Source organism: Branchiostoma belcheri, unplaced genomic scaffold (genome assembly GCF_001625305.1).
Source record: "Branchiostoma belcheri isolate BF01 breed outbred unplaced genomic scaffold, Haploidv18h27 scaffold58, whole genome shotgun sequence".
Taxonomy (NCBI): Eukaryota; Metazoa; Chordata; class Leptocardii; order Amphioxiformes; family Branchiostomatidae; genus Branchiostoma; species Branchiostoma belcheri.
The window spans coordinates 415,245-439,001 of NW_017804220.1; the positions used below are offsets into that span (position 1 = coordinate 415,245).

Consider the following 23,757-nt stretch of genomic DNA (forward strand, 5'->3'; position numbering starts at 1 on the left):
TAAAATCATATCCAGTTGCTTGAGTAACTGCTTTTTGGCGTATCGTATCCAGGTGCTTGAGTAACTGCTTTTTGGCGTATCGTATTACCTGGATGTCTAACCTTCATCGACGTAATGACAAGCCTGATGACAAATGTAGCATGAAGCGAACTTGTTTGACCGTATGGTTTCTGAATTCGACATTTCTTGAATAGTTAGACTATGCGAATGGAGATGGACAAGACAATCTCTTTTGAAGGCAAAGATAGAAGATTATGAATCAAGTTTAAATTGTAATGTCCAACACAAGAAAATGGACTCACCCAAATTTTCGACTGTACAACTCCAGTTTTTGTCAAGGAACGAGCAATCCACCGCTTCCGTGACGTCACGCAGATAACACACGTGACTCAGTGGATCATAGGTTGCAGAAAGTCTGTGGCGCCCCCCGTCTCTGTTGAGGGATGGTTGTAATGCCTTGATGTAGACGGCCTCTTTAATCCCATCTGCAACCTATGATCCACGGAGTCGCGTGTGTTATCTGCGTGACGTCACGGAAGCGGTGGATTGTTCATTCCTTGACAAAGACTTGAGTTGTACAGTCGAGAATTTGGGTGACTCCTTTTTACTTGTGTTGGAAACTACAGTTTAAACTTGCTTCATAATGACTTCTACCAACAGAGATGAATTTTCAAGATAAAAGAAGATGTTTGAATGATATAGAAATTATTTTTTTGTCAGATCAGCACCCGATTACGTAATACATTACGTAATTCCCCAACTTAGCGTAAAAGACATAAATCCCCACCGAAGGTACTAAAATACTGGTAAGTATAATCAGCATCCAACGTCATCTGTGACGTAGGTACGGCTCGCCCTGTGATTGGCTGCCTAGTTGATGTCGACGTTCTCCACGGTTGGTCCGGAGCCAGCAGGGCGGAAGCTCTCCTTGATCAGCCCCACCCCCTTTTGGCATACCATCACCCAGGACTCGTTCCTGTGGGCTGGGTAATCAATAAATCAATCAATAAATCAATCAATTCCTATGGGCTTGGTAATCAATCAATTCCTATGGTCTGTATAATCAATCAATCAATCAATCAATCAATCAATCAATCAATAGATAAATTATGGGAAGTCAATCAACCAATCAATAAATCGATCAATGGATCAATCAATCATTCTTGAATTATCTGCCTTTGTCGCATTTGTTTGTGATTTCAGCCGGCAGTGACATGCATGTAATGATATTAAAATTAATCTCCATACTAACTTTATCGATATTGTAAAAGCACAAGATTCTTACCATCAGTCAAACCTGTGACCACTTTAGGGGAAATAAAAATGTGGTCACAGTAATCAGATTCTTAATCTTTGGTTCAATGTATATATAATTTAGCTAAAAGAATAGCACGAAGTGGTTAGAATGCCCAGGTTTATGCCAGCATGATCAGCATAAAAATGTTAAGGTTATATTTCCAAACCAGGTGATGCATTCTTGTGGAATAAAAGGTATGATACAAAAGACAACAAAGCTAAAAACATTTTTTAAAAAAGTTCATTGAAAAATTCCTGATTTTTCGTTAGTCAAAACAGCCCGGCCTGGCCCCGGTTTGGAAATATGACCTCAGCATTATAATGTGTCACATTATAGGCTCCGCCTCTGAAGCGTCGCCAAAAATGCATGCTAACCTCCGCTGAGTTCTTGCATCGGTTTGCGGAAGTATCCGGAGCCCAGCGCGGCCAGCTCGTCACACAGCTCCTGCGACAGGCAGTCCGTGATGGAGCAACAGGCGCTCATCAGGATGTAACGGTTCTGCGGGGGGAGAAACAAGTTAAAAAAATACAAACAAACAAACAAATAAATAGTCCAACCGCGACGGGGGGCTGACATCGTCTACCCAGTATTACAGGCACTCATCAGGATGTAACGGTTCTGCGAGGGGTGAAACAAGTCAAAAATACAAACAAACAAACAAACAACAAGTAGTCCAACCACGACGGGGGCTGACATCGTCTACCCAGTATTGACGTCAAATTTCAAAGAAACCACGTGACAAATCTCACTGGATCAGTCTACTGAGGAAGACCACATTGACTGGTCGGAAGCTCTAGGTGAGAGAATTTTTTAGTTGGATCAAAAGTTTTAACTTTGAAGTTTGAACAAACAAGTAGTGATCATGTCGCTCTGCAACTGACAATTTGCAATGCAACGTTGACTAAAGTTTCAGAAAAATCAGGGTCTAGCGCAGGCGCAGTACGTTCTGCCGACGTGCTTACCAGCGGACATCAAACGTCACGTGACCTACCGGCTGAAGACCTCGGAAGAACCCCACCAGGGCGTTGCAGGCAGTCGGGTCTTTGCAGAGGTCAAACGAAGTGCTGTGCTCCGGAGGGTTCTGCTCCGGGTACTTCAGAACCACGATGTTTAAACCTGCGTACGGAGGTAGATGCACACTATAGGGCTTGACTAATACTGCAAGTAAATGATTTCAATATCGACAGACTGGTTGCCACAGGCGATTAGTCGTAGAATAACAGCGACATCTAGCGAATTATGACAAAACTGCAGGATGTACCGATAGAGTTGAGCCCTTGGTGTTTTTTTTTTCAAAGATCAAGTGTAGTCTTATTCTCACGACTAGTAAATGGTTTGGGTTAAGACAGACAGTGGCTTGGTACTAGGAGACCTATGGAGTCTTACGCTAGAAGTGGCATCTAGCGAATTAAAGCAAAACTGCAGGACATACCGATGGAGTTGAGCCCTTCCTCGGCGTTGTTGACCTTGATGGAGCACCAGCCGCCCGGCTCGTACTTGCCCATCCAGTTGGACTTGCCCGGCGGTAGGGGGTCAGTCGCACCTCCGGATTCGATGGTGACTCTAACCATGGTGAGAGTAGGAGATTCTGGAAAATAAACACAAATCCTTAAACCGTGGACGAAACTACAAAATAAAACGGCTTCTTTCATTGGCTGGAGACGCAGTGAATAACGGTTTTAATTTTTTTTCCTGGAAATAACGTTTAATACAGCTCCAGGATTATCGTCTATGTACATGATTTCTGTCCCGGCGAAATAAAATAGATTGAAGAAAAGAAAGAAAACATGAAGGAATGTGCCAATTTTGACAACAGACGTAGATATAACTTATAGCTCAGATTGACGTTTGTTTCTTTAACTGGAGATAGAGCTACCTAAAGATAAAGTGTAACACAAATATGCTCATTTTCAATCATCATCATCATCCACTGTGTTCTGCGTCTACAGTCGTATGGAAATGTCCTGTAGCCACATTCAGCCTTTCTTCATTTCTTTCCACCGTGTCTTCTGCCTCGCGAGCTCTCTAAGCTCCTTGAGTTTCTTTTCTGTAGTGAGAGGGCCTAGCCCTCTGCGCTTCAGGTTCAGGTCTCCCTTCAACATGCTGAGCAGGTTGATACAGTGGCCATACAGTGTCTCCCTTTGCGAGCGTTATATCTGTTAGAGCTTTACCAATATTTTCTCAAAATATGCTTAAAACTGGTTAATCATGTACATGTGCCATACTCGTTGACTACCTTTGCTAGGCCAGTTGATTGAGTGAGTGATAGAATGAGTGAATGAATGAGTGAGTGATAGAATGAGTAATATCATGAGTGAGTGAGTGATAGAATGAGTAAGTGACTGACAGAATGATTGAGTGAGTGATTGAGTGGTTCAGTGGATGGAGATAGCGCTGATTAGAACCTGTTGTCACAGAAGGATCGTCTGGAAATGTTTGGCCACAGCTATCTCCCTGGTACAGGCTCTTATCCCTAATGTTGTCTATCGTTACTATGGTTTATCGTTTAGGGACGTTTATCTAAGTACAGTACATGTACACGATGAAGTAGCGATATATAAACTACCATACTACACATGTATATGGTACAGAAGAGGGCGTGCAGGATAATCCTAGGCAGAAACTATGTCAGCTATGACAGAGCAATAGAGCTACTATCACTCACACCTTTGTATTTGAGACGCCATAAACTCTGTATGAACTTTGCAATGTCGATAGCTAAATCTACCAACTTCTCTAGTTGGCTACCTCCTAAACGTGGAAGCCTACATGGCAGAGAACTGAGATTAAAGGACAACTTCACGCAGTTTAGCTGCAGGACGTCTAGGTTCAACAATATTGTTTTACCTTTTATTGTCGAGCTGCTGAACCATTCTTGATAAATTTTATTGTGTATCATGCCCCAATTCAGCCATGTAAGGCTGCAATAGTATGTGTGGTGTAAATAATGAATAAACCAGTTTACATACATATGTACCTCGGTGGCTTAACCACAATTGCCCATAAAAATAAGATAAAATCCCTGCCCCTGGTGTAGGAATGAGGGGGAGGGGGGCGAGGCGAGAGGGGGGCAATCTAACCTCTCTGAATAAGCTTGTATTTGTCACATGAATCGTATCATGCCATCACAGGTCTCTGGCACTAAAAACCTCAGCTAAAAACCTATCTGAGGAAAAAAAAACTAAGGTAAATTCATTAAAGTAGAAACAAAGATTCAGAATAACAGAAACCACCTGCTTGGCACATTTTTGGCTTGTCAAAATGTCTATCAGTATTTGGGATGTGAAATGTTACCCAAGTGGTACCCTGGGTGCCAAACTAGTACCGGGCCGTTAGCCGTTTTCCTTCGGCAGCCAAGAGCCCTTCCCTAGTTCGGGCCAGAAAAATTCTCCTGGGCTTAACTCCTCCGAGGCGGTAACTTAGATAGGCGGGGGAAGGGCTCTTGGCTGCCGAAGGAAAACGGCTAACGGCCCGATACCAGTTTGGCACCCAGGGTACCCAAGTGGCGCTAATAATCCTTGTTGACAGCAGAGGATTACGATATAGGCCAGTGGAGCGCCTGGAGCGATGCACGGAATGTTGTGGGACGTTAAATACTTCACCTTTAACCTTACAGGGACAACGGAGAACGTTAAGCCGCCGAAAACATGATTTATGCTGTAGATAAACCGGAACGTTTGGGCGAATTTGGGGAAAAACGAATGGGAAGAAACACAACAAGAACTCTAAATTTTAAGCACATTTTAAAGCATGGGTAAATGTTCAGTAGACTGAAATATATAATTACTGATTTGTTCACTGTACTGATAAGTTCACTGTTTTCACTGTCTCTTGTGTACAGTGAACTTATCATTACAGTTAACAAATAATTCCTGAACTTTCTTTTTCCTGCACTTGTCACCACCGTGAACATATAGTTACGTGAACATGTCCATTTCTCTCAGACCGTGAAATTTTGCTACCGTGAACATAAAGTGAATAACTAACATTTGTGAGTTCTTTGAAGGTGGGCTTAAAGGCAACCACTGCAGTTTTTAGGGCTTGGATACCCAATTTTTCCAAGTCAATATTCTAGTCACTTATCTAGTACATACTAGGTTGAAACCACAATATCCCAATGTATATTGACCCACAGGGGAGCAAACAATACCCAAAATTCTGACGGAAAATGGTTACTGGAAAGGCCCTAGTCTAATTTTTAGGGTACCACCCATAAAATGAAGGACTAATCTTGGGGCTTCTTTCTACAGTTAGAAATACCCAAAAGTATGAAATACCGATTGAAATGTGCTAATGTGAAGCAGTATGTGTCAATATCATAAAGTTTGTCTTGTTCAGAATGTTTCCAGTTTTGCTGCCTTAAAACGCATTAGATAGTATCTCTTGCGGAGGATGTCATCCATAAAATTGACTTACTGTGGCCTAAAGAAGGACGGTGTGGCGAAACGATAAATCTACAGATGTCGGATGGCGCGGTGGGGAGGGGCTGGCACCCCGCCAGGACCGGGGAGAGAAACTCGGCCAAGTATGGCGTCTTTGACCCCTCTAAAGAAATCCGTACCAGGGGGCACAAGATGAGAGGGTCGGGTCCTTCAATGGTTTACAACCAGATGTAGGGAAATGTACGCCGATGGCATATCGCTGCTAGCTTCATCTCCAAGCATATCTTTTGATGCCTGCAATACAAACTGGCAAGACAGTATCGAATTGACCATCCAGTATCCATACACCAGCCGTTTGGCTGTCGTATCCAGTACAAAATAGAAAGCGCGATAAAATCGCCTAAAACACGTGAAAATAAGCCCAAGCCTAAACCTCTGCTAGAAATTCTAAAGTAGATGCTGAATGAATTTGAATGAATGTAAAACATTGCAGCTGTCTGGCTGAAATACGTTTCACTTACATAAACAACAGTTTCTCTTATAAAAACAGCAACAACACCCAACTCACATCCACAGATAACTTAAAATATTACAGTGTTAAAAGAATACAATGACTAAACATCGGTTGATTTGGCTGTTAACAACATGTCATTTGCTATATCGTGTGGTGATAGCGCTGTGTGACCAATTAAACTGTGGTCATGATGATACATGACCCATTAGGTAAAATGTTAGGTAAAATGTCACATGTAAAAAGAATGGGGCGTCAGCACGCTACCACGGTTTATTTCTACACCCTCTCGGTCAAGTCTACTCGTGTCTGGTTAGTGCCAAGTCTGGTGGCGGGCTCTCCGACATACAAACTTTGTAAACTAAACAAATTTAGTATTTAGGCCAAAGCACGTAAATTTTATGGATGACATCATCCGCAGACGACAAATCTAATGCGAGCGGGCGAAAAAAAAACAAGACGGGCCGAAAAAACAATGTTCCTACATTTTAAAATTTTGACTCAATCATGGTACAAATGGTTTTGTTTTAGTGGGAACATCACATATACACAGCCAGCATCACATGTCACTGCATCAAAGTAAGAAAAAAATAATTAAATCAGAGCCTTTTCTTGTCCCCTTCCTTCATAGTTATCTGCCATCCACCATCCGGCATGGCAACAGACATCTTTGCCTATTTTTGGCATGTTGACGTTTCTTGTTTTTTTTCTCCAAAATCAGACGAAAATTGATGCGCGCCGATGTCATCCATAAAAATTACTTGCTGTGGCCGTATGTTGTTTTAATAGACACCACACAAAACCCTATCCTCAAGCCCACCTTAAACATACGTTAAGGTTAATTTTCTCACCCCAGTGAACATTTACGCATGCTTTAATCTGTGCTGCTTAAAGATTGGAATTCTTGTACACTGACTGTATTGTTTATAAAGCACAACACGGTTTGCTGGTAAAGCTGTTCTTCCCATGGGTTAAAAGAGGACATAAGTCGGGATACTGACATCAATGAATGAAGAAAATTTTCTTTTTTTGTACTAAAAGCCACGATTAGCTGCTTCGAGTGAATTATTTAGCCATTATGGATCTATTGAACAAAGGTATTAGTTTGTAATGAACGTTTAAACCGGCTTGGAAGGGACAAAGGTCCCTATGTCCATCTAACTAATACAGTATTAAAGTTGCATTTTGTAACAAAAAGTCAATCTTTACAAAGTAAGTTGGATCAACCCTACACTAACTACAAATAAGAGTCATTAAGGAAGCGGAGACGCTAAAACATGTTTGTCTACATTTTGGTAGTTTGTGGTGGTGCAAAAAAAACCCCTGAGTGTACGACCTTGTGTGGGCTGTTTTATTATCAACCGTAAATGTCAGAATGTGAAATAATAGTACAAATATGTGGACGTAAAGTGGACGTAAATGACAATCACATAAAGATTTTTTTTCGATTGAAATATTTCAATTTTGATGGTGTAAAATGTAACATAATGCCCCTTTAACGTAGAAATAACAGGTGGGAGAAGAAGTGGCTACACTGGATACGTAGTGATATCGACAATCCCGGGGTCACCAGTTGTAGCCTCTACCAGGCTTCAGAAGTGGCTTTAAAGATATGCCAGAGACTAATGATATGCGCTAAGACTGGGCCACACCAATTTAATTTCTTGGTTAACGGGTTCGCCCGCTTCATTTTTTTCTGATTTGCAAATAAAAATAAAAATTCAGAATCAACTGCAAAATGCTCATATTTTGCCCTGAACAGTTAAAAACAGTCCTTTTCATCCTTGTTGTTACAGTTATTCCATCTTTCAGTGCAATGGTATCATTAAAAGTTCAAAATTCATTGTTCAAATTTCGAACCAGCCTTGTATGTTGACTTCATGGCTCCTATCGTACCATTTTGGATGCCTATGCCTGTTTTTTCGCCCGCCCGCTCCATTATTTTTCTAGAAAAATCCGTTAACCAAGAAATTAAATTGGTGTGGCCTTAGAGAGAATTTTTCTTTGAGCCGCAAAATGTTGTCTCAGCGCTGACTAACTCCCCTGGCATATCATCTGTCTATGTGGCAAATTTCTACTCTCTCTAGCCACTTCTGAAGCCCGGTACTAGTAGTGGCTACACCAGTTACACTGGTTACCGCTGTGTGAGGTGACAAATCTTCAATTGAGATTAATGTGGCAAATCAGATGTCCCTGTTGTCATTGTGAAATTAACCATGTGAGTGGGCCACATTCTCAGGGACGGAAAAAGTCGTCCATGCGAAACGTCAATGAAAAAATCTCTTTAGATCATTTCGTCGCCACCGACACGCCAGATATGCACTGGTAAATAAAGTGTGTATAGGATAGTTAACTTTAACAATCCTCTACCAGGTCGTACTAAGGAGGGCTTTAAAAGGATGGTAGAATTCGGCAAAAATAAGGTCTGGCCAGAGGGTGCCCCATTTTCCCCCACGGGCAAACTCTACTAGTGTGGCCTAACTCCCCTGCCTGGCCAATTATTACCTTCGCCAAGAAGGTTATGTTTTCAGTAGCGTTTGTCTGTTTGTTTGTCTGTTTGTGAACAGCATAACTCAAGAAGCTTAGTATGCATTGTCATGAAACTTGGTAGGTAGGTAGGTCTTGATGAGACCTAGAAATGATTAGATTTTGGGCCCCCTGGCGGCTTTTGTTGGTACTGCAGCAGAACTTCCGGTTTTGATATCTCGCGATCTGGACATGCTAGGGTCATGAATTTTGGTTGGTAGATAGCTCTTGAGGTAGGGAAGAAGTGACATGAGTTTGGGCCCCCTAGTGGCTTGTTCTGGAACTGCAGGAGCACTTGTTGAAAAATTTTCGAAGGATGATAACTCAAGAACCGGTTGACGGATTGTTGTGATTTTTGGTATGTAGGTACCTGAAGGGATGCTTGACATAATCAAATGACAATTATGCAAATCAGGAGCTAATAATAATAATTAATGAGGAAATTCTATAAATCTGCTTTGTTCGATAATAGGACTATGAAACACTTGTGACATGTAATTGAGAATAAAAAAAAACATCTTAGGATATAGATTATGTAAATGAAGACCTAATTTGCATAATTGATGGAAAATTTTTATAAGTTCATAGTTGTAACTGCTGGGAATTTCATACTTGCCACATTTGGAAGTTAAGTGAAGGCGAACAGCAATAAACATAATTTATTCAAATCATGACCTCATTTGCATAATTTATGAGGAAGTGCTATAATAGCCTTTTTGTTAAGATAAGACTGTCATTGGGTGGAGAATATGATCAACTGATATAACCCATGCAAATGAGGATCTTATTTGCAAAATCAATTATCAAAATTGTATAATTCTTCAACCGCAAGGGTTAACATCATTTGGCGAAGGTATGAGATCGTGGAACTCTTGTTCTCCCTGTTTCGCCAAATGTTATTGTTTTTTGAGCCAGTGTTGCGCGTTGTTAGTTTGGTGGAGACTGAACCACGCTGTTGACTGACTTGGGATGTCAATAGAAAGTCTTTAAAAAAGTGAGGACCCGGTAAAGACCCTGACACACATTCAGAACCTTCCCCCGACCTCCGACCAACCAAGGTTGGCTTGCGCTGAAGTTTTGAAGCAGTCTGACTAAATTTGGGCCAGACCTACCTTTCTATGCGAATCTAATCAAATTGGAGTTAAATGTGAGTCAAATCTAACCTCCTAACACTGCTGACCTACTCCCGAACACAAACCAGACCGCCAGCCAACCGTTGTCGAACCACACACGAATGTTTTAAACTTGAAACTGAACAGCCGAACAGTACGTAGCCGATTTCGCCGAACACCAGCCGACCACAGCCAGCCAACCTTCCTCCTAACCATGGTTGGGGGGAGTTCGGCATTGGCTATGTGCGACAGGGGCTTGACAAAAAAGCTCGGCAGGAGGAGACAGACGACGTCGTTATGTTGTCACCCTGCGTGACAAACATAATCACATTTTCACTTGTTTTGATTCTGCCAGAGTGTCAAGTTGAGATAACGTTTGTACTTGACTGGTCTCTCGTTTCGCCAATTTAGGAAAGGCTAGACGATGTTGACGCGACACTATTACTTGTGTAAATTCCGATGTTGACGGAGAAAGTCGCTGGCTCTTGAGCTGTCCAACTCTAAGGTCTCATTCATGAGTTTTTTCCATACATTAGAAACCATGCATTAATGAGTGACTTACGAGACCGTGTTCCCTATGATCCTACATTAAATCAATTGATATATTTCATGCTATGTTGAGCACACTTACTCTACGTCTCATAAAAAAATTGCCAACGACTTCTATACACACAATCCTGTTTTATGGGAATCACAAACTGCACTTAGCAGCTGTCCGCAAGAGGCCCTCCCGCGCTGCAAACCTACGACCGCACAACTCACAACAATGGACTGTGCACGTCCGACCTAGCGCGCGGCTGCCGACAATTACGTCCTAATTTCATCAGTTACAAACAAGCTTTCACCGCTTTGACGTTTTACATCAGTTGGGATGGCTAAAGGGAAAATTCTCACCAATAAAAACATGCGTTCATACAGCCGTTTAGTTTTTGACTTGGTACTCTTTTAGGGTTGTTCTAGAGTGGACTTTACGCCTGTAATCCGTTTTCTAAGACCATGTGTTTCTTTGTACAGGTGCGCTGCAGCACACATGTGAATGACAGTTCGCCCGGGGCGTATGGTTCTTTAGTATGAAGCGAGAAGTCGATAGACTATAGTGCTAGTGTGGTAGCTTATTCATGCGATCAAGTCATTGAGACGATGTGTCCTATACTCTACCTGCTGAACCGTATCTTGGATATTACTGGAAACAGTCTGGGTCCCAGGCTAGCATGTTGGTCCTGGAGCCGAGGAACTGTTCTGTATATGCCCTGGAGGCAGCCTGACACCCAGGCGAGAAGAAGTCTGGTCTCTCTACTCTCTACCTTTTGTGAGATAAGATCTAGAGTCTGTCGCGGAACACTGGACATATTCATTGCTCTTTGATCAGGTGCGCTAAACCGCCCCTAGGCAGCGCAGGTGACGAGACCATATACTCTCCAAGCAGAGGTTGTTGGGTGAAAATTGTGTCTTTCCTATCACACGTCCCGTTTGTTTAAAGCTCTCCCTAGCCTACTCTCCAAGCAGAGGTTGCTGGGGGAAAATACGGGCCATATGGGCCACAATTTCCCCGTAAAACCTCTGCTTGGAGAGTCTCATCTCTCCTGACCTGGTATCCAGTCTATCGCGGCTGGGGCGGGTTTTCTTCGGGGCTACTCGAAGCTCTTCTCCGCCCGCTTGAGCTAGGTTCCCCGGTAGGATGGAAGATCGTGGGTATATCAAATCCCGGCGTGCAAATTCTATCACAGGCGTAATGCTCCCACCGGGCGGTCTGTTGAGCCGGGCGGGTGAAAAGCTCTTAGAGCCCCGAAGACAGCCTGTCCCAACCACGATGAACTGGATGGGTTTAATAGGTCTCTCCACTTGCCTGGGGCTTACAGTCAGGAGGACAGTGTCAGTGAATAATGATCAGTAATGTGGCCACTGTTCCATGACGGACTCTAGATCTTATCTCACGGTATATCTTTAATTAAAAGGATAGCTAATTACACGATGACCCGGTCGCGTTGTTTTTGCGCCATTAACACTTATCAAAAAATGTCCCAGTCTGTCACCAGTTCTACATCTAGGTATGTTCGCGTTGTTTTGACAATTGCTGCTAATCTGTCATTCCTACAATATGAATCAAACCACGCCCCCAAACAGAAGACTGATGTGTACATTTTACTCCACACATGTTGGTACTAACGTTTGCAAATCGAGACCAAAAAGAAAAGAGAAAGAAAAACAAACAGTAAAACATCTGGAAAAACTGCACCACGGCCGAACGTTTGTTGACTTTTGTCGTTTTACGTTCAACATCAAAGTAATTTGAGCTAGCTTCACTTGACAGCTGACTGATTTTTTCCGTGACTAGACTTATGACAGGGAACAGACATTAGCATCTGAGCGTAAACGCAAGGTATATTCTACACACAGCAAGGGTGTCGCATCGACATCAACCATTGTTATACCTGTACAAACCTATCGCAACTTTTAAGATCGAATTAAAAAGAACCAATCAAAAAGACACACACGGATTAGAAGTATAGCGACGTGGACACGCCCCCTATTAAAGATATAAGCAGCTGCGGCCATATACTTCGCTTTCTGGGATATCTGTTCACATTTCGTAACAGCACGAATACAGTTTAACACATACGGAGGGATTGTAGTTTTAGGATGTAAATAGAGGCAGTAGGACTTACTGTTTAGAGCAGACGGCACGCGGCTTCAGGGGAAGTCTGGCTGTGGTTTCGGCGGGTTGGTTCTAGCGAGGTCCGGTTGGCTCGTCTAGGACTGGTCGGTCCACATCGCCCGGGTATATATATATATGCCCGTATACGGTGACGTAAGGCGAAGTGGACCGTTCCACTTGGACGTAGCGTTCGGGGGTGGCCGTAAAAGTGACAGAGAAGATTTAATACTTCTACCAACAGACGTTGAAGATATATTTACGATAGCGCTTTTAAATTAAACAGAGAACAACACACAGGCATGGAGTATACTGCTACAGTTCATCTTGTTGGTAGAGATGCTGGTTTAAAGAAAATAAAACGCCCCCTGAAATGGGGACAAATTTATAAAAAAAACGTCTACAGATTTTTCTCAAGGGTGGGAACGGGGTTGAACGGAAATTCGGTCACAATTCGGAGTGAGTTGGTGCACACATTCCGTGTTGGATTTCTTTGTTTTCCTGGAAAAAAGGATGAGAAGAAATGCCCAGGAAACAGTAAGAACTGTATGCCAGTCTCAAAGCTGACAAGTTGTCTTTTTAGAAAGGATATTCTGAATTACAACGAGGAAATGAGAAATGTACACTCAAGAGAGGGAAATGGGTGGAACACCCATCCGTGTTGGATTTCTTGTTTTCGTGGAAAAACGGATGTGAAGAAATGCCCAGGAAACAGCCAGTGAACGGCATGCCAGTCTCCAAGCTGACACGTTGTTTTTAGAAAGGATATTCTGAATTACAACGGGGAAATGTACGCATGGTTGATTTTCATAATACACGAGTCAGCGTCTTTAAAGTTGGTCATGTTTGAGCAAACGAAGACAATGTGAGGGAACTTCATTTGAACGACTGAGCTTTCTGAATCTCGAATACTCGTGCGGAGTGTAATACCGTGTTGCACGGTGTATGCACATGTGTAATCTCCAAGCAGATTATAGGGTGGCAAATCACAGTATCAAATTGGCCAGACAGTATCCATTTTCCACCGATGGGTGGTGGTGTATAGACCTCTCTGGTGAATGGATACTAAGTACTGCTTGGCCAATTTTGTATTTTGTAACCCTAGGATCTGCCCTGCGATTGTAATGTCCAAGTCGCTTGTTTGTTTGTTTGTTTATTTAGGAATCTCCCATTAGTGATAATATGCACTATTCTTCCTGGAGTCCTTTACATAAAATACAACTATTATTTACATTTACGTTCAACTGCTATCATTGACATTGTGCTACAGGACAACTTATCTTATCAACATAGTAAATTTTGAGCATCAATATTACATCAATTATTACAGCAATATTACACTATCATGACTTATCACATTTAGGTAGTCAGCAAAATATCCGTGACAAGTGCCAATGTGCGTAGCTGTGAGAAAATAGATTTCCCAAATTCTACGAAAACCATTTTGACAGCCGGATTTGTCACACAAGAGCTCGATGTCATGAACTTTTTAATGGAAAAAAAATGTCACAAGGAACAAGCTATCGTAATGATCCTTTCAAGATGTTGCTAGAAAAGCTCCATCTGTAAAATTACAGTCAGTGGGGACGCTGATATCAGCTCTATTGCTACAGTATGTGGCAAAATAAAAACAACTAGATCGAGTTCCACGACTTCATGCCTTCGTCAAATAACGTTAACCTTTATGATTGAAGAATTATAGATGATTCATTGTCTCGATCATCATTTGCGCTTAAATTAATTAAATCAGTTGTTCATATTCGCCAGCTAATGTCAGTCTTGTTTTAAACCAATGGTATTCTTGCATTTCCTCATAAAATAAGCAAATAGACGTAAACCGAAAACCCTAGCATGTCCAGATCACGAGATATCAAAACCGGAAGCTCCGCTGCAGTACCATATCAGGCCGCTAGGGGGACCAAAATATAATTATTTCGAGCTCTCACGAAGACCTACTGACCTACCAAATATCAAGATAAATTGAATAAAGAAATAAATCCATCTAATCCTTAATTCTCAAGTTATGTTCACACACACACACACGCACGCACGCACGCACGCGCACGCACACACACACACACACACACACACACACGCACACACACACACACACGACACACACACACACACACACACACACACACACACACACGCACACGCGACACACACACACACACACACACACACACACACACACAAATGTGAACAGCCACGAAAACAGAACCCTCTTGGCGAAGGTAACAACAAAGTACAGACTAATATGCAGCTCGGACCCCTGTAAACGTTTCCAATGGGATAATCCTCATGATTAACCAGTCGTCCTGCTTGCTTTACTGAGTGCCTGTTGTGCCCTCTGTGACCCCGGGTTCAGCGAACTCCCTGCACGGTGGATTCCTGTCTGGTGGGTTCTGTCAACTCCTGAGTGAAGGGGCGAGAAGGGTCATGTGTTAGTCACGCAAAGTCTAGTTTACCTAACCGCTGAACTAGATCTTAGCCTTTTCCTGCGTCCCGGATACTTTGTCAAAACCTTCGGTGGTTTTATTTCGCGGTGGGAGGGGGAATGAGTTTTTTGTGAGGTTGAAGTTTTCGGTGTTTGAAGTTTGCAGCCGAAAAAAAATTGTCGAACAGAAGAACTATACAACACGTAGTAGTTCTTACGTTGTTATAATTTCGTGGTATTTATAGAGTTCACCGCGAAAAAAAGTAAAACACCAAAAGCGGCACGGTTTATGGTAGCCTCCGGGAGCAAGCATTGGCTCCATGGTCAAATCTTGATGCACAAACACACACGCACGCACACACGCACGCACGCACGCACGCACACACACACACACACACACACACACACACACACAGAGAAAGAGAGAGAGAGATAGACATACACATACACACACAGACACACACGCACGCACACTCATGCACACACAGAGGCACCCATATGCGCGCACGCACACACAAATGGAAACACACACAGAGGCACGCACATGAGCGTGCGCACACACAAATACACACACACACACACACACACACACACACACACACACACACACACACACACACACACACACACTCAATCATTCTCATACACATGTGTTTTATATAACTGTTACACCTAAGATCTAAGATCTATTATATATACATAGTAGCCACCGTACGGATCATTTCAGTTACAAGGAAGTGAAGTTTGTTGAAGTCTTTAGTCTTCCAAAAATATTGCTGTAGCGGAGATCGTGACCCTGTGTAGGAGCGGTGGGTATAAAAACAGTCCTCTCGTGTTCACATCCACAGGGCGTGTCTGTTCTGTGTTTTAGGCCACAGCAAGTAATTCTTATGGATGACATTGATGCGCGGATTGAGTTTCGCCTGATTTTGGAAGAAAAATTTCCTTGCCCCCGGACAGTGGCCAACATGCCAAAAATGGGAAAAGATGTCTGTTTCCATGCCGGAACGTGGATGGCAGATAGATGAAGGATGAAGAAGGAGACAAGCTCTGATTTATTGATTGAAAACTATAATTTTTCAATGACAATGGATGTTATAATAGTTGGCCGTAAACTTAGCACAATATAGGTATCATTTCTTGTTAAACAAGGGTTATGATGTCCGATTATGTAAAAAATGTAGGGATCTTGTTTTTTTTACCCGCCTTTGTTTTGTTTTCGCCCTATCGCATTAGATTTCGAGTCTGTGGAGGATGTCATCCATAAAATTTACTTGCTGTGGCCTTGGATATATGGGTCAGGACGTGTCTTTATGGGGAAGGGCAGATGTAGGCCAAACAGCGGGCATGAACTTTGGCTAACCTCATTACTGTTGGTGATTTAGGGAAACGATGTACCCGTGTATTAAACATTGTCAGCTTTAAAGCTTATCTTGTTTCTGATTGTGGACAGTGGAGGAGTGGAGGAAGTAGATAATATAACACACAGCCCTCACATGTCACCGCTGAGCAGTCACCGTTCAAAAACCGTGCCTGAACACGAATGGTTCAATTTCGGGTCAACTATTAAAGTCTCAGGGGGCTACGAAACAAAATGGATTTGGAATTACAGCAAGCAAACGAGCGAGCAAGCAAGCAAGCAAGCAAACGAGCGAGCAAGCAAGCAAGCAAGCCAGCTAGCCAGCCAGCCAACCAACAACCAACCAACGAACCAAGCAAAGTCATTGCGCGCGCGAACGTCATCCCTAAAATTACTTGGTGTAGCCCTAGAGGTAGAAAAATCGCTGACTCAGCTGATGGAGGGATTCAGGCTTCTCGCGTGTTGCACCAAGTTCACGGCTTGTGACTTTTGTACAAACTTGGACCGATGTCTCTGCCTTATTTATTCCGGACCACACGTACAGGTTCTGAGACAGACTGGCGTCAAACAGACGTGTTACGCCGTAGGGCGGTTAAACTAGCTGAACGATAGACGCACAGAACAGAAGATAGGTATCTATGTGACGCACAGTACTGGCTGAACAATAGACATGCATTGCACTCATAACAATATAAAATAACAATTAATGTGCATGGGCATACAGTACACAGATGCCTGTCTTCTTACTGTCAGTGGCTATTGTTCAGTACAGAAGAATATAGACATCTCTAAATGTGTGTCAGTCTGTCGTAGCTTTGTGAACTATGAAGTCATGTCTGGCTTTACGGCCGACTTATTCGGCCGACTTATGCATTGCTAACTTAAATCGCTAGATGTCATCATTAAACTAGGTGCAGAAAACCTGTCCTGACTATTGCAAGTGTATGTAAGACAGCCATCCTCCTGTTTACAATATGCAATTCTTTCACGGTTCATAGCCTTCGTTTGTTATTCCCCTTCGTAAAAGTGTACTTTCCAATAGCCTTAAAGTATCGAAACACTACGTATGTTTAAATATTAAAGATATAAGTATTGGGAAATTGGAAATGTCATGGATATTTGATCACTGTTACCCGTACATGTTTCGACTTTGTTTTCAAAAATTAGTGCAACCTTCTACAACAAACCCTGACCTATACATACTGATATGTTGTCTGACGACTACATCATGTATGCCCTTGACTCTACCCGACAGGGTTTGGCACAGTGGTCTTTTCTTTACCACTAACGTAGTGTGAAGGTGGGCAAAGGTCCCTCCCAACTGATAGGTCATAGCTCAAGTTCGAAAATGAACAACCCTTGCTAGATGGACCGAATGTTAGACTTTAGAGGTTTGCAGGGAATACTAAAAGTTGTCAAAAACTCCTTGGAGACTCGAGAATTTATTTTCAGCAAGGTAGTCTTTGATTTCGAGTACATGAAGCTAGATTCATCATATTTGGAGACATTAGTTATCTAGAAAGTGATGACGTCTGCTCTTTTGTTGCAAACAACACCTTTAGAGCGATTATATGGGGATGGGCATGTGTTTTCATGTGTGTAAATCTGTATTGTAAGATAAAGGTTTGAAAGGTAGGGCCAGGTGTGTTCGCAAGTCCACCTTCCCCTAAGTTAGCCTCTCTTGCAGACTTCCTTCGGGAAGACTTGCCTTTGATATTATTTATGATTTTTTATTTAATTTTGGGGACCGTAACGTAGTAAGGGGAGAAATTTAATGAGAAGGACTGTCCATACTCTCTAAGCAGAGAGTTAGGATTTCGTTTCAAATTTGTGTATTTTTGACGTGTTTTAGGCCTTTTTGCCGGGCTTTTGTTTTTGTACTGCTGGTAACTTTTTTTTCGTCTGGAGTATTGGATACTGCCTTGCCAACGATACAGTCTTGGCAAATTGATATTATATGTAAATTCTGTAATAATTCTTGTATTGAAGATGAATCGCATTTTATGCTTGACTGTATATTATATGATAACGAACGTAAATCACTGTTCAGTTCAATTAAGTTCGACAAAAAATGTAAAACATTATCAAAGGAAGACACTTTTAAATATATCATATCATGTACGAATATAGACGTCATCAATGAAGTATGTAAGTATATTTCAAAATGTTTCAAAAAGAGAGAAGAAGCCATTAGACCTTAGATCTGTATCACTTTATATATGTATATTTCTTTTTTAGCATTGTATACCTTAGACCCGATGTTAGCCTTTCTATATCACTATTGTTGTAGTACTCTCTAGTACATTGTACTCTGTACATCTGTGCATTTATCCCCCCGGGGAATGAACATGCAATAAAGTTTCATTATCTTACAGCCACCAAAAGATTTGCAAATTGCTTGGAGATGAAGAAAATCAGACAACAACACCTACTTCAAACAAAAACAGAAAACAAAAGACAAAAAACCGAAACCGAAACACTCAAACGTTCTTTCGAGAGTCTGCAAAGGAGTCTATCTCTGCAACGACGTCGGTTAATGGTATAGATGGACATAAAAATGGTTTTACTGAAGTCAGTGATTCCTGCGTTGTGATTGTGCTTTTGCGAGTTAATCAACTCTCGCTCAACACATAATAAATCGTCTGTTGGCACCACAATTCGCGCCCTGAGGCGAAACACACACCGGGGGAGATGTCCCGGCACGTTTCTGGGATGTTGGCGGGTACTGAAGCAGTCAGTCACGGGCACGGACGCGGAACGACACACAGCCTCACAACGCCGGGAGACCGCTATTTTGCATCGGAATTTTACCCGGAATTAAAAGACGGTCTATTGACTAAAGGATATGAATTTTCCAGGCTAATTTTCATATTTTTTCATCTCCAAGATGTTTGTTAAGGTTTCACCGGGAAGTAAAGAAAACCCACGACAAGTCCAGAGAAGATGTCCTTCAACTAGAAAGGCCGACATTTGTTTTGGAGCAAATTCAGCATGACTTCACCACATTTCACGACATGGCAGGGAATGGAGAAATACAAGGGGAAACAATGTTTTATATTGATATAATTATTGTATGAAGTGACATATAATTAAGAATGCTATCCCCTGCATGATTGGTTACTATATATAGGATTTTTAATTGCATAATGCAAACTGTTGATTATTCAAGATAAATAAGAAGCGTTTATGCCCCGCATTCCAATGATTCACATGAATGCAGTTCATTCTGTCAATATGGCATGGTTTTGTACAGGTGTTGATTGAGTTATCCCAATCAAATCACAACAGCCAATCAGCAGGAAGAATAGAGGAAAGCTGCATGGCTATTGGTTGTTTGCTCTGCATGCCATTCTGATGACTCATGGCCAAATATGGTAACACACTGCTATAGTACATTTTCTATAACAAAGCCAAAAGGCTCAAATAAAACCATATCACAAAAATGAAAAAACGACGCCTGGAGGTATTTGCCCACTCTACCATCATGCCAAATTTCATGTTATTTGGACCAAAAATGAAGGAGTTGAATCAATTTCAAGAAATGGCAGGAGAAGAAGAAGGAGGAGAAGAAGCGTGAGGAAAAACAATATGACTTCACCACATAGTGGTAGCCTTGGAGCTACGCGCGGTTGATATGGAAGTAATTGACTGAATACAGACTCTGCGGTGTATCTGAGTGTTTCCAGTTCTTTTCTTTCATCTCAACTAAGCGAAGGTCCAATGCATCTATCACTCTGTCTTAAAAAAAGACAAAGGACAGGTACACTCTATTTATTAAATGACATTTTGAAAATCTGGTAAATGTGGTTATGCATTCAGGTATGAGGATGAGTCAGTTGAGGACACCTTTACATTATTAAAACCCGTGACCAGTCCAGAGAAGATGTCCTTCAATGACTGGTATCGTTGCCACAGGTGCGCCACAACATAAGAAAACCCCACCCATTCCTGTCATGGTAAATTAGAGAACTACAATAAAGACGCAGAGCTTGGGTTTGGAAACTTAATCTAGTGTATGAAACCTATGACTACAAAAAGCCTTTTAACAGAGCTATTGTGTAGAGATGTAATTATAATATGATGACTGGGTGGATTAATGGGTAGTGGAATAGCCTAGTATACATATCATATAAAGGCTGGATAGAGAAATACAATGAGCCAAAAGAACACGAAGAGTTTTTTTTTGTACAAGGACAAACTTGTTATTGTGTATTCATCATTTCATGCATACTGATAGCAGAGGGTCGAAAGAAAAAAGGTAGAACCTAGCACCATTTACTGATATGCATCGTGAAAACAGCACAATATATATTGAAGCCTACATAAGAGCCAGAAACAACAAAGCTTTCAGTCTATAGCTAGACGGCCCTGACATTACAGTGTGATATTATGGTTGGCCACTAAATCATCCATGAAAAGGTGTGTTTGCAACACTCCCTACAAAAGACTGTTGTGTAAAACTTAATCTAGTGTATGAAACCTATGATTCCAAAAAACCTTTTACAGAGCTATTGTGCAGAGATGTAATTATCATATAATGGGGCAGGGTGAATGGACGGGCATTGGTGGGGTCGTGTGGCGTAGCGGCAGAGTGCTCGACTAGGAACCAAGAGGTCTCGGGTTCGAGTGGTGTCGAGTCCTGACATGCCACCGATCTTGTGTCCTTGGGAAGGCATGCGCACTTTACACGACTTTCCTCTCTTCGCTCAGGTGAAAATGAGTATTGTATTGTCCCCTGAAAAAAACTTGAGTGTGCCGTCACCACGTCTTGTGAATATAAAAAAAAATGAAAGAACGGGCAGTAGTAAAGCCTGACATGAAGATATGTCCAACCATAATAACACCTTTTCATGAATAATGTAGTGGCCAACCATAATATCGCACTGTAATGTGATATTATAGTGATATTATAGAATCCGATATTACAGTGTGATATTATGGTTGGCCATACCTTCATTCCAGGCTTTACTACTGCCCGTTCATTCACCCTGTCCATTATATGATAATTACATCTCTGCACAATAGCTCTGTCATAGGCTTCATACACTAGATTAAGGTTTTTTACAGCCTTTTACAGAGCTATTGTGCAGATATGTAATTATCATATAATGGGCAGGGTGAATGAACGGGCAGTAGTAGAGCCTGGCATGAAGGTATGGCCAACCATAATATCACACTGTAGTGTCAGGGCCGTCTAGATTGAAAGCTCCTAGGTTTCATACACTAGATTAAGTTTTAAACAACAGTCTTTTGTAGGGAGTGTTGCAAACACACCTTTTCATGAATAATTTAGTGGCCGACCACAATATCACACTGTAATGTCAGGGCCGTCTGGATTGAAAAATAATGGTCCCGTTTCTGGCTCTTATGTAGTCTTCAATCTATATTGTGCTGTTTTCACAATGCATATTAGTAAATGGTGCTGGGTTCTACCTTTTTTCTTTGGACCCTGTGGTATCAGTATGCATGCATACACAATAAAAGGTTTGTCCTTGTACCAAAAAAACCTCTTTGTGTTTGTGTATCTAGCTATCTATCCAGCCGTCATGTAATATATTAAGTAAAATCAAAGTTTCTTGCCCAACGACTGTAACAGGTATAATGTATGGTATGTGATGATAAAGCTTCTTCTTCTTCTTCTTCCTCTGAGTGACCGCTATCGTCATGTCGATCATTCTGTCACTTAGGGGAGGTCACCAGTCAAGAATTTAGATGCCCTTGCCACAAATGTTTAAGTATTTGTGGCTTCCACTATTGTTTGAGGTAGAGAGTTCCAGTCTTTAACTGTCCGTGGCAGGAAAGACGCTGCTCTATACTGAGTCCTGCCCCAGAGTTGTGCAATCTGTTGGTCATGCCCCCGTCTCTCACGTCGTGGGGCAGGGTGGATTTTGCCCCTGGTATGAGTCTTTCAAGATTCTACATATAATTTCAACAGGTATCATGTCTGGCAAAATGTTGAATAGAACTAACTAAGAGCTACACCTCTACACATATCTAAGCTACGCTATACTATATTCCTAAAGAGTACAATGAGGAGTTGTATACATAATATGCAGGTTCTATTATCATTACACAGAGTGTGGACTAAACTACTAAGGTCGTTATAGTATACTATAACACTCCAAGGCAAGAAACACAGTTGAATAGTGTCAGGACAATTACAGAATGCTAAAAAAGATATTTTTATTAGTACGGTTTACAAAAAATTATCCATTGCTAGCTTGTAAACACCAATTTTTATTGTTAATATTATATTACCTAGTCACTAGACCATAAACGGAAGACAATATCAAATCCAGAAGTTATAAAAACGTGTCAAGTCTCCTAGAATTAAACGAAGCATGCAGAAACATACAAAAGCCTGTTTTCATTGACTGGTTTTAGCTAAAACCAATTCCTTATGCATTTTACAACGAAAAGAAAGAAGCAAAATGACCAGAATATGATAATTTTTATACTTAAGCCTATTTATGTATGTTTGTAAATATGTTGACTTCTTCTATTAACACATGTGTATACGTAACACACTGTAAATAAACAAGTAGTATAACCTAAATATGAATGTGAAAATGGTATCCAGCCTCATACCAGGCCGTGTTTCTGCCCATTCATTCACCCGGTCATTCACCCGGTCATATAAAAAGGCCCTTTGTAGTCATAGGTTTCATACACTAGATTAAGTTTTTCACAAGTATTTTTATACAGAGCTATTGTGCAGAGATGTAATTATCATATAATGGACAGGGTGAATGGACGGGCAGTGGTAGAGCCTGGCATGAAGGTATGGCCAACCATAATATCACACTGTAGTGTCAGGGCCGTCTAGATGGAAAGCTCCTAGGTTTCATACACTACATTAAGTTTTACACAACAGTCTTTTGTAGGGAGTGTTGCAAACACACCTGTTCATGAATAATTTAGTGGCCGACCACAATATCACACTGTAATGTCAGGGCTGTCTAGATGGAAGTAACGGTCCTGTTTTAGCTTTTATGTAGGCTTTATTGTAGAGATTCTTTATTGACACAACAAAAAAGTACAGGGACTTTTGTATGGTCTACAACTAAAAGATCTAACAAAGCTAAATTCATGTTTGGATGACGTCATCATACGTACAGAATATATGTATGCGGTAACAATAAAGGTTTAACTATTTTCTAACATGTGGTATCTGAGATCGAAACATTCTTTAATGTATTTTCCCATTTGAACACTGTATTAGTTATCTCCCTTGAGAATGTTAGATCTATAGGATCTAACATATTGAAATCAATTGAACAAGCGGAAAGAAAAGTGAACAGCAATAGGCGCTTATCATTGTAGAGTGTACAATCCATTATAAAATGGTACTAATTTTCAATCATGTTTGGACAAAATGGACAGAAGCTTTGGTCATTTGTTATTTTCTTGTATCGGCTCATTTCTCTGTTTAATTTATGACAACTGATTCTTGACAACTAATTTTTGTATCTGTAT

General features: G+C 41.4%; 1 protein-coding gene across 1 annotated transcript; it reads right to left on the reverse strand.

The window, feature by feature from the left end:
* Positions 1-627: 627 nt before the first annotated feature.
* Positions 628-12,618, reverse strand: LOC109481869. Its single transcript, XM_019784498.1, has 5 exons — positions 12,495-12,618; positions 2,730-2,885; positions 2,289-2,413; positions 1,672-1,795; positions 628-983 (listed from the first exon to the last, which is right to left on the reverse strand). The coding sequence occupies exons 2-5, from the start codon at positions 2,866-2,868 to the stop codon at positions 871-873; spliced, it is 501 nt and encodes a 166-aa protein (XP_019640057.1). The 5' UTR covers positions 2,869-2,885; positions 12,495-12,618; the 3' UTR covers positions 628-870.
* Between the last annotated feature and the right edge of the window lie 11,139 nt (positions 12,619-23,757).

Excerpts from the sequence above, each read along its gene's own strand:
- LOC109481869 (XM_019784498.1), bottom strand. The coding sequence starts at position 2,868 with ATGGTTAGAGTCACCATCGAATCCGGAGGTGCGACTGACCCCCTACCG. Across the intron at positions 1,796-2,288 it reads TCTTCCGAGGTCTTCAGCCG|AACCGTTACATCCTGATGAG; the intron begins GTAGGTCACGTG and ends CTCCCCCCGCAG. Across the intron at positions 984-1,671 it reads GATGCAAGAACTCAGCGGAG|CCCACAGGAACGAGTCCTGG; the intron begins GTTAGCATGCAT and ends TTGATTACCCAG.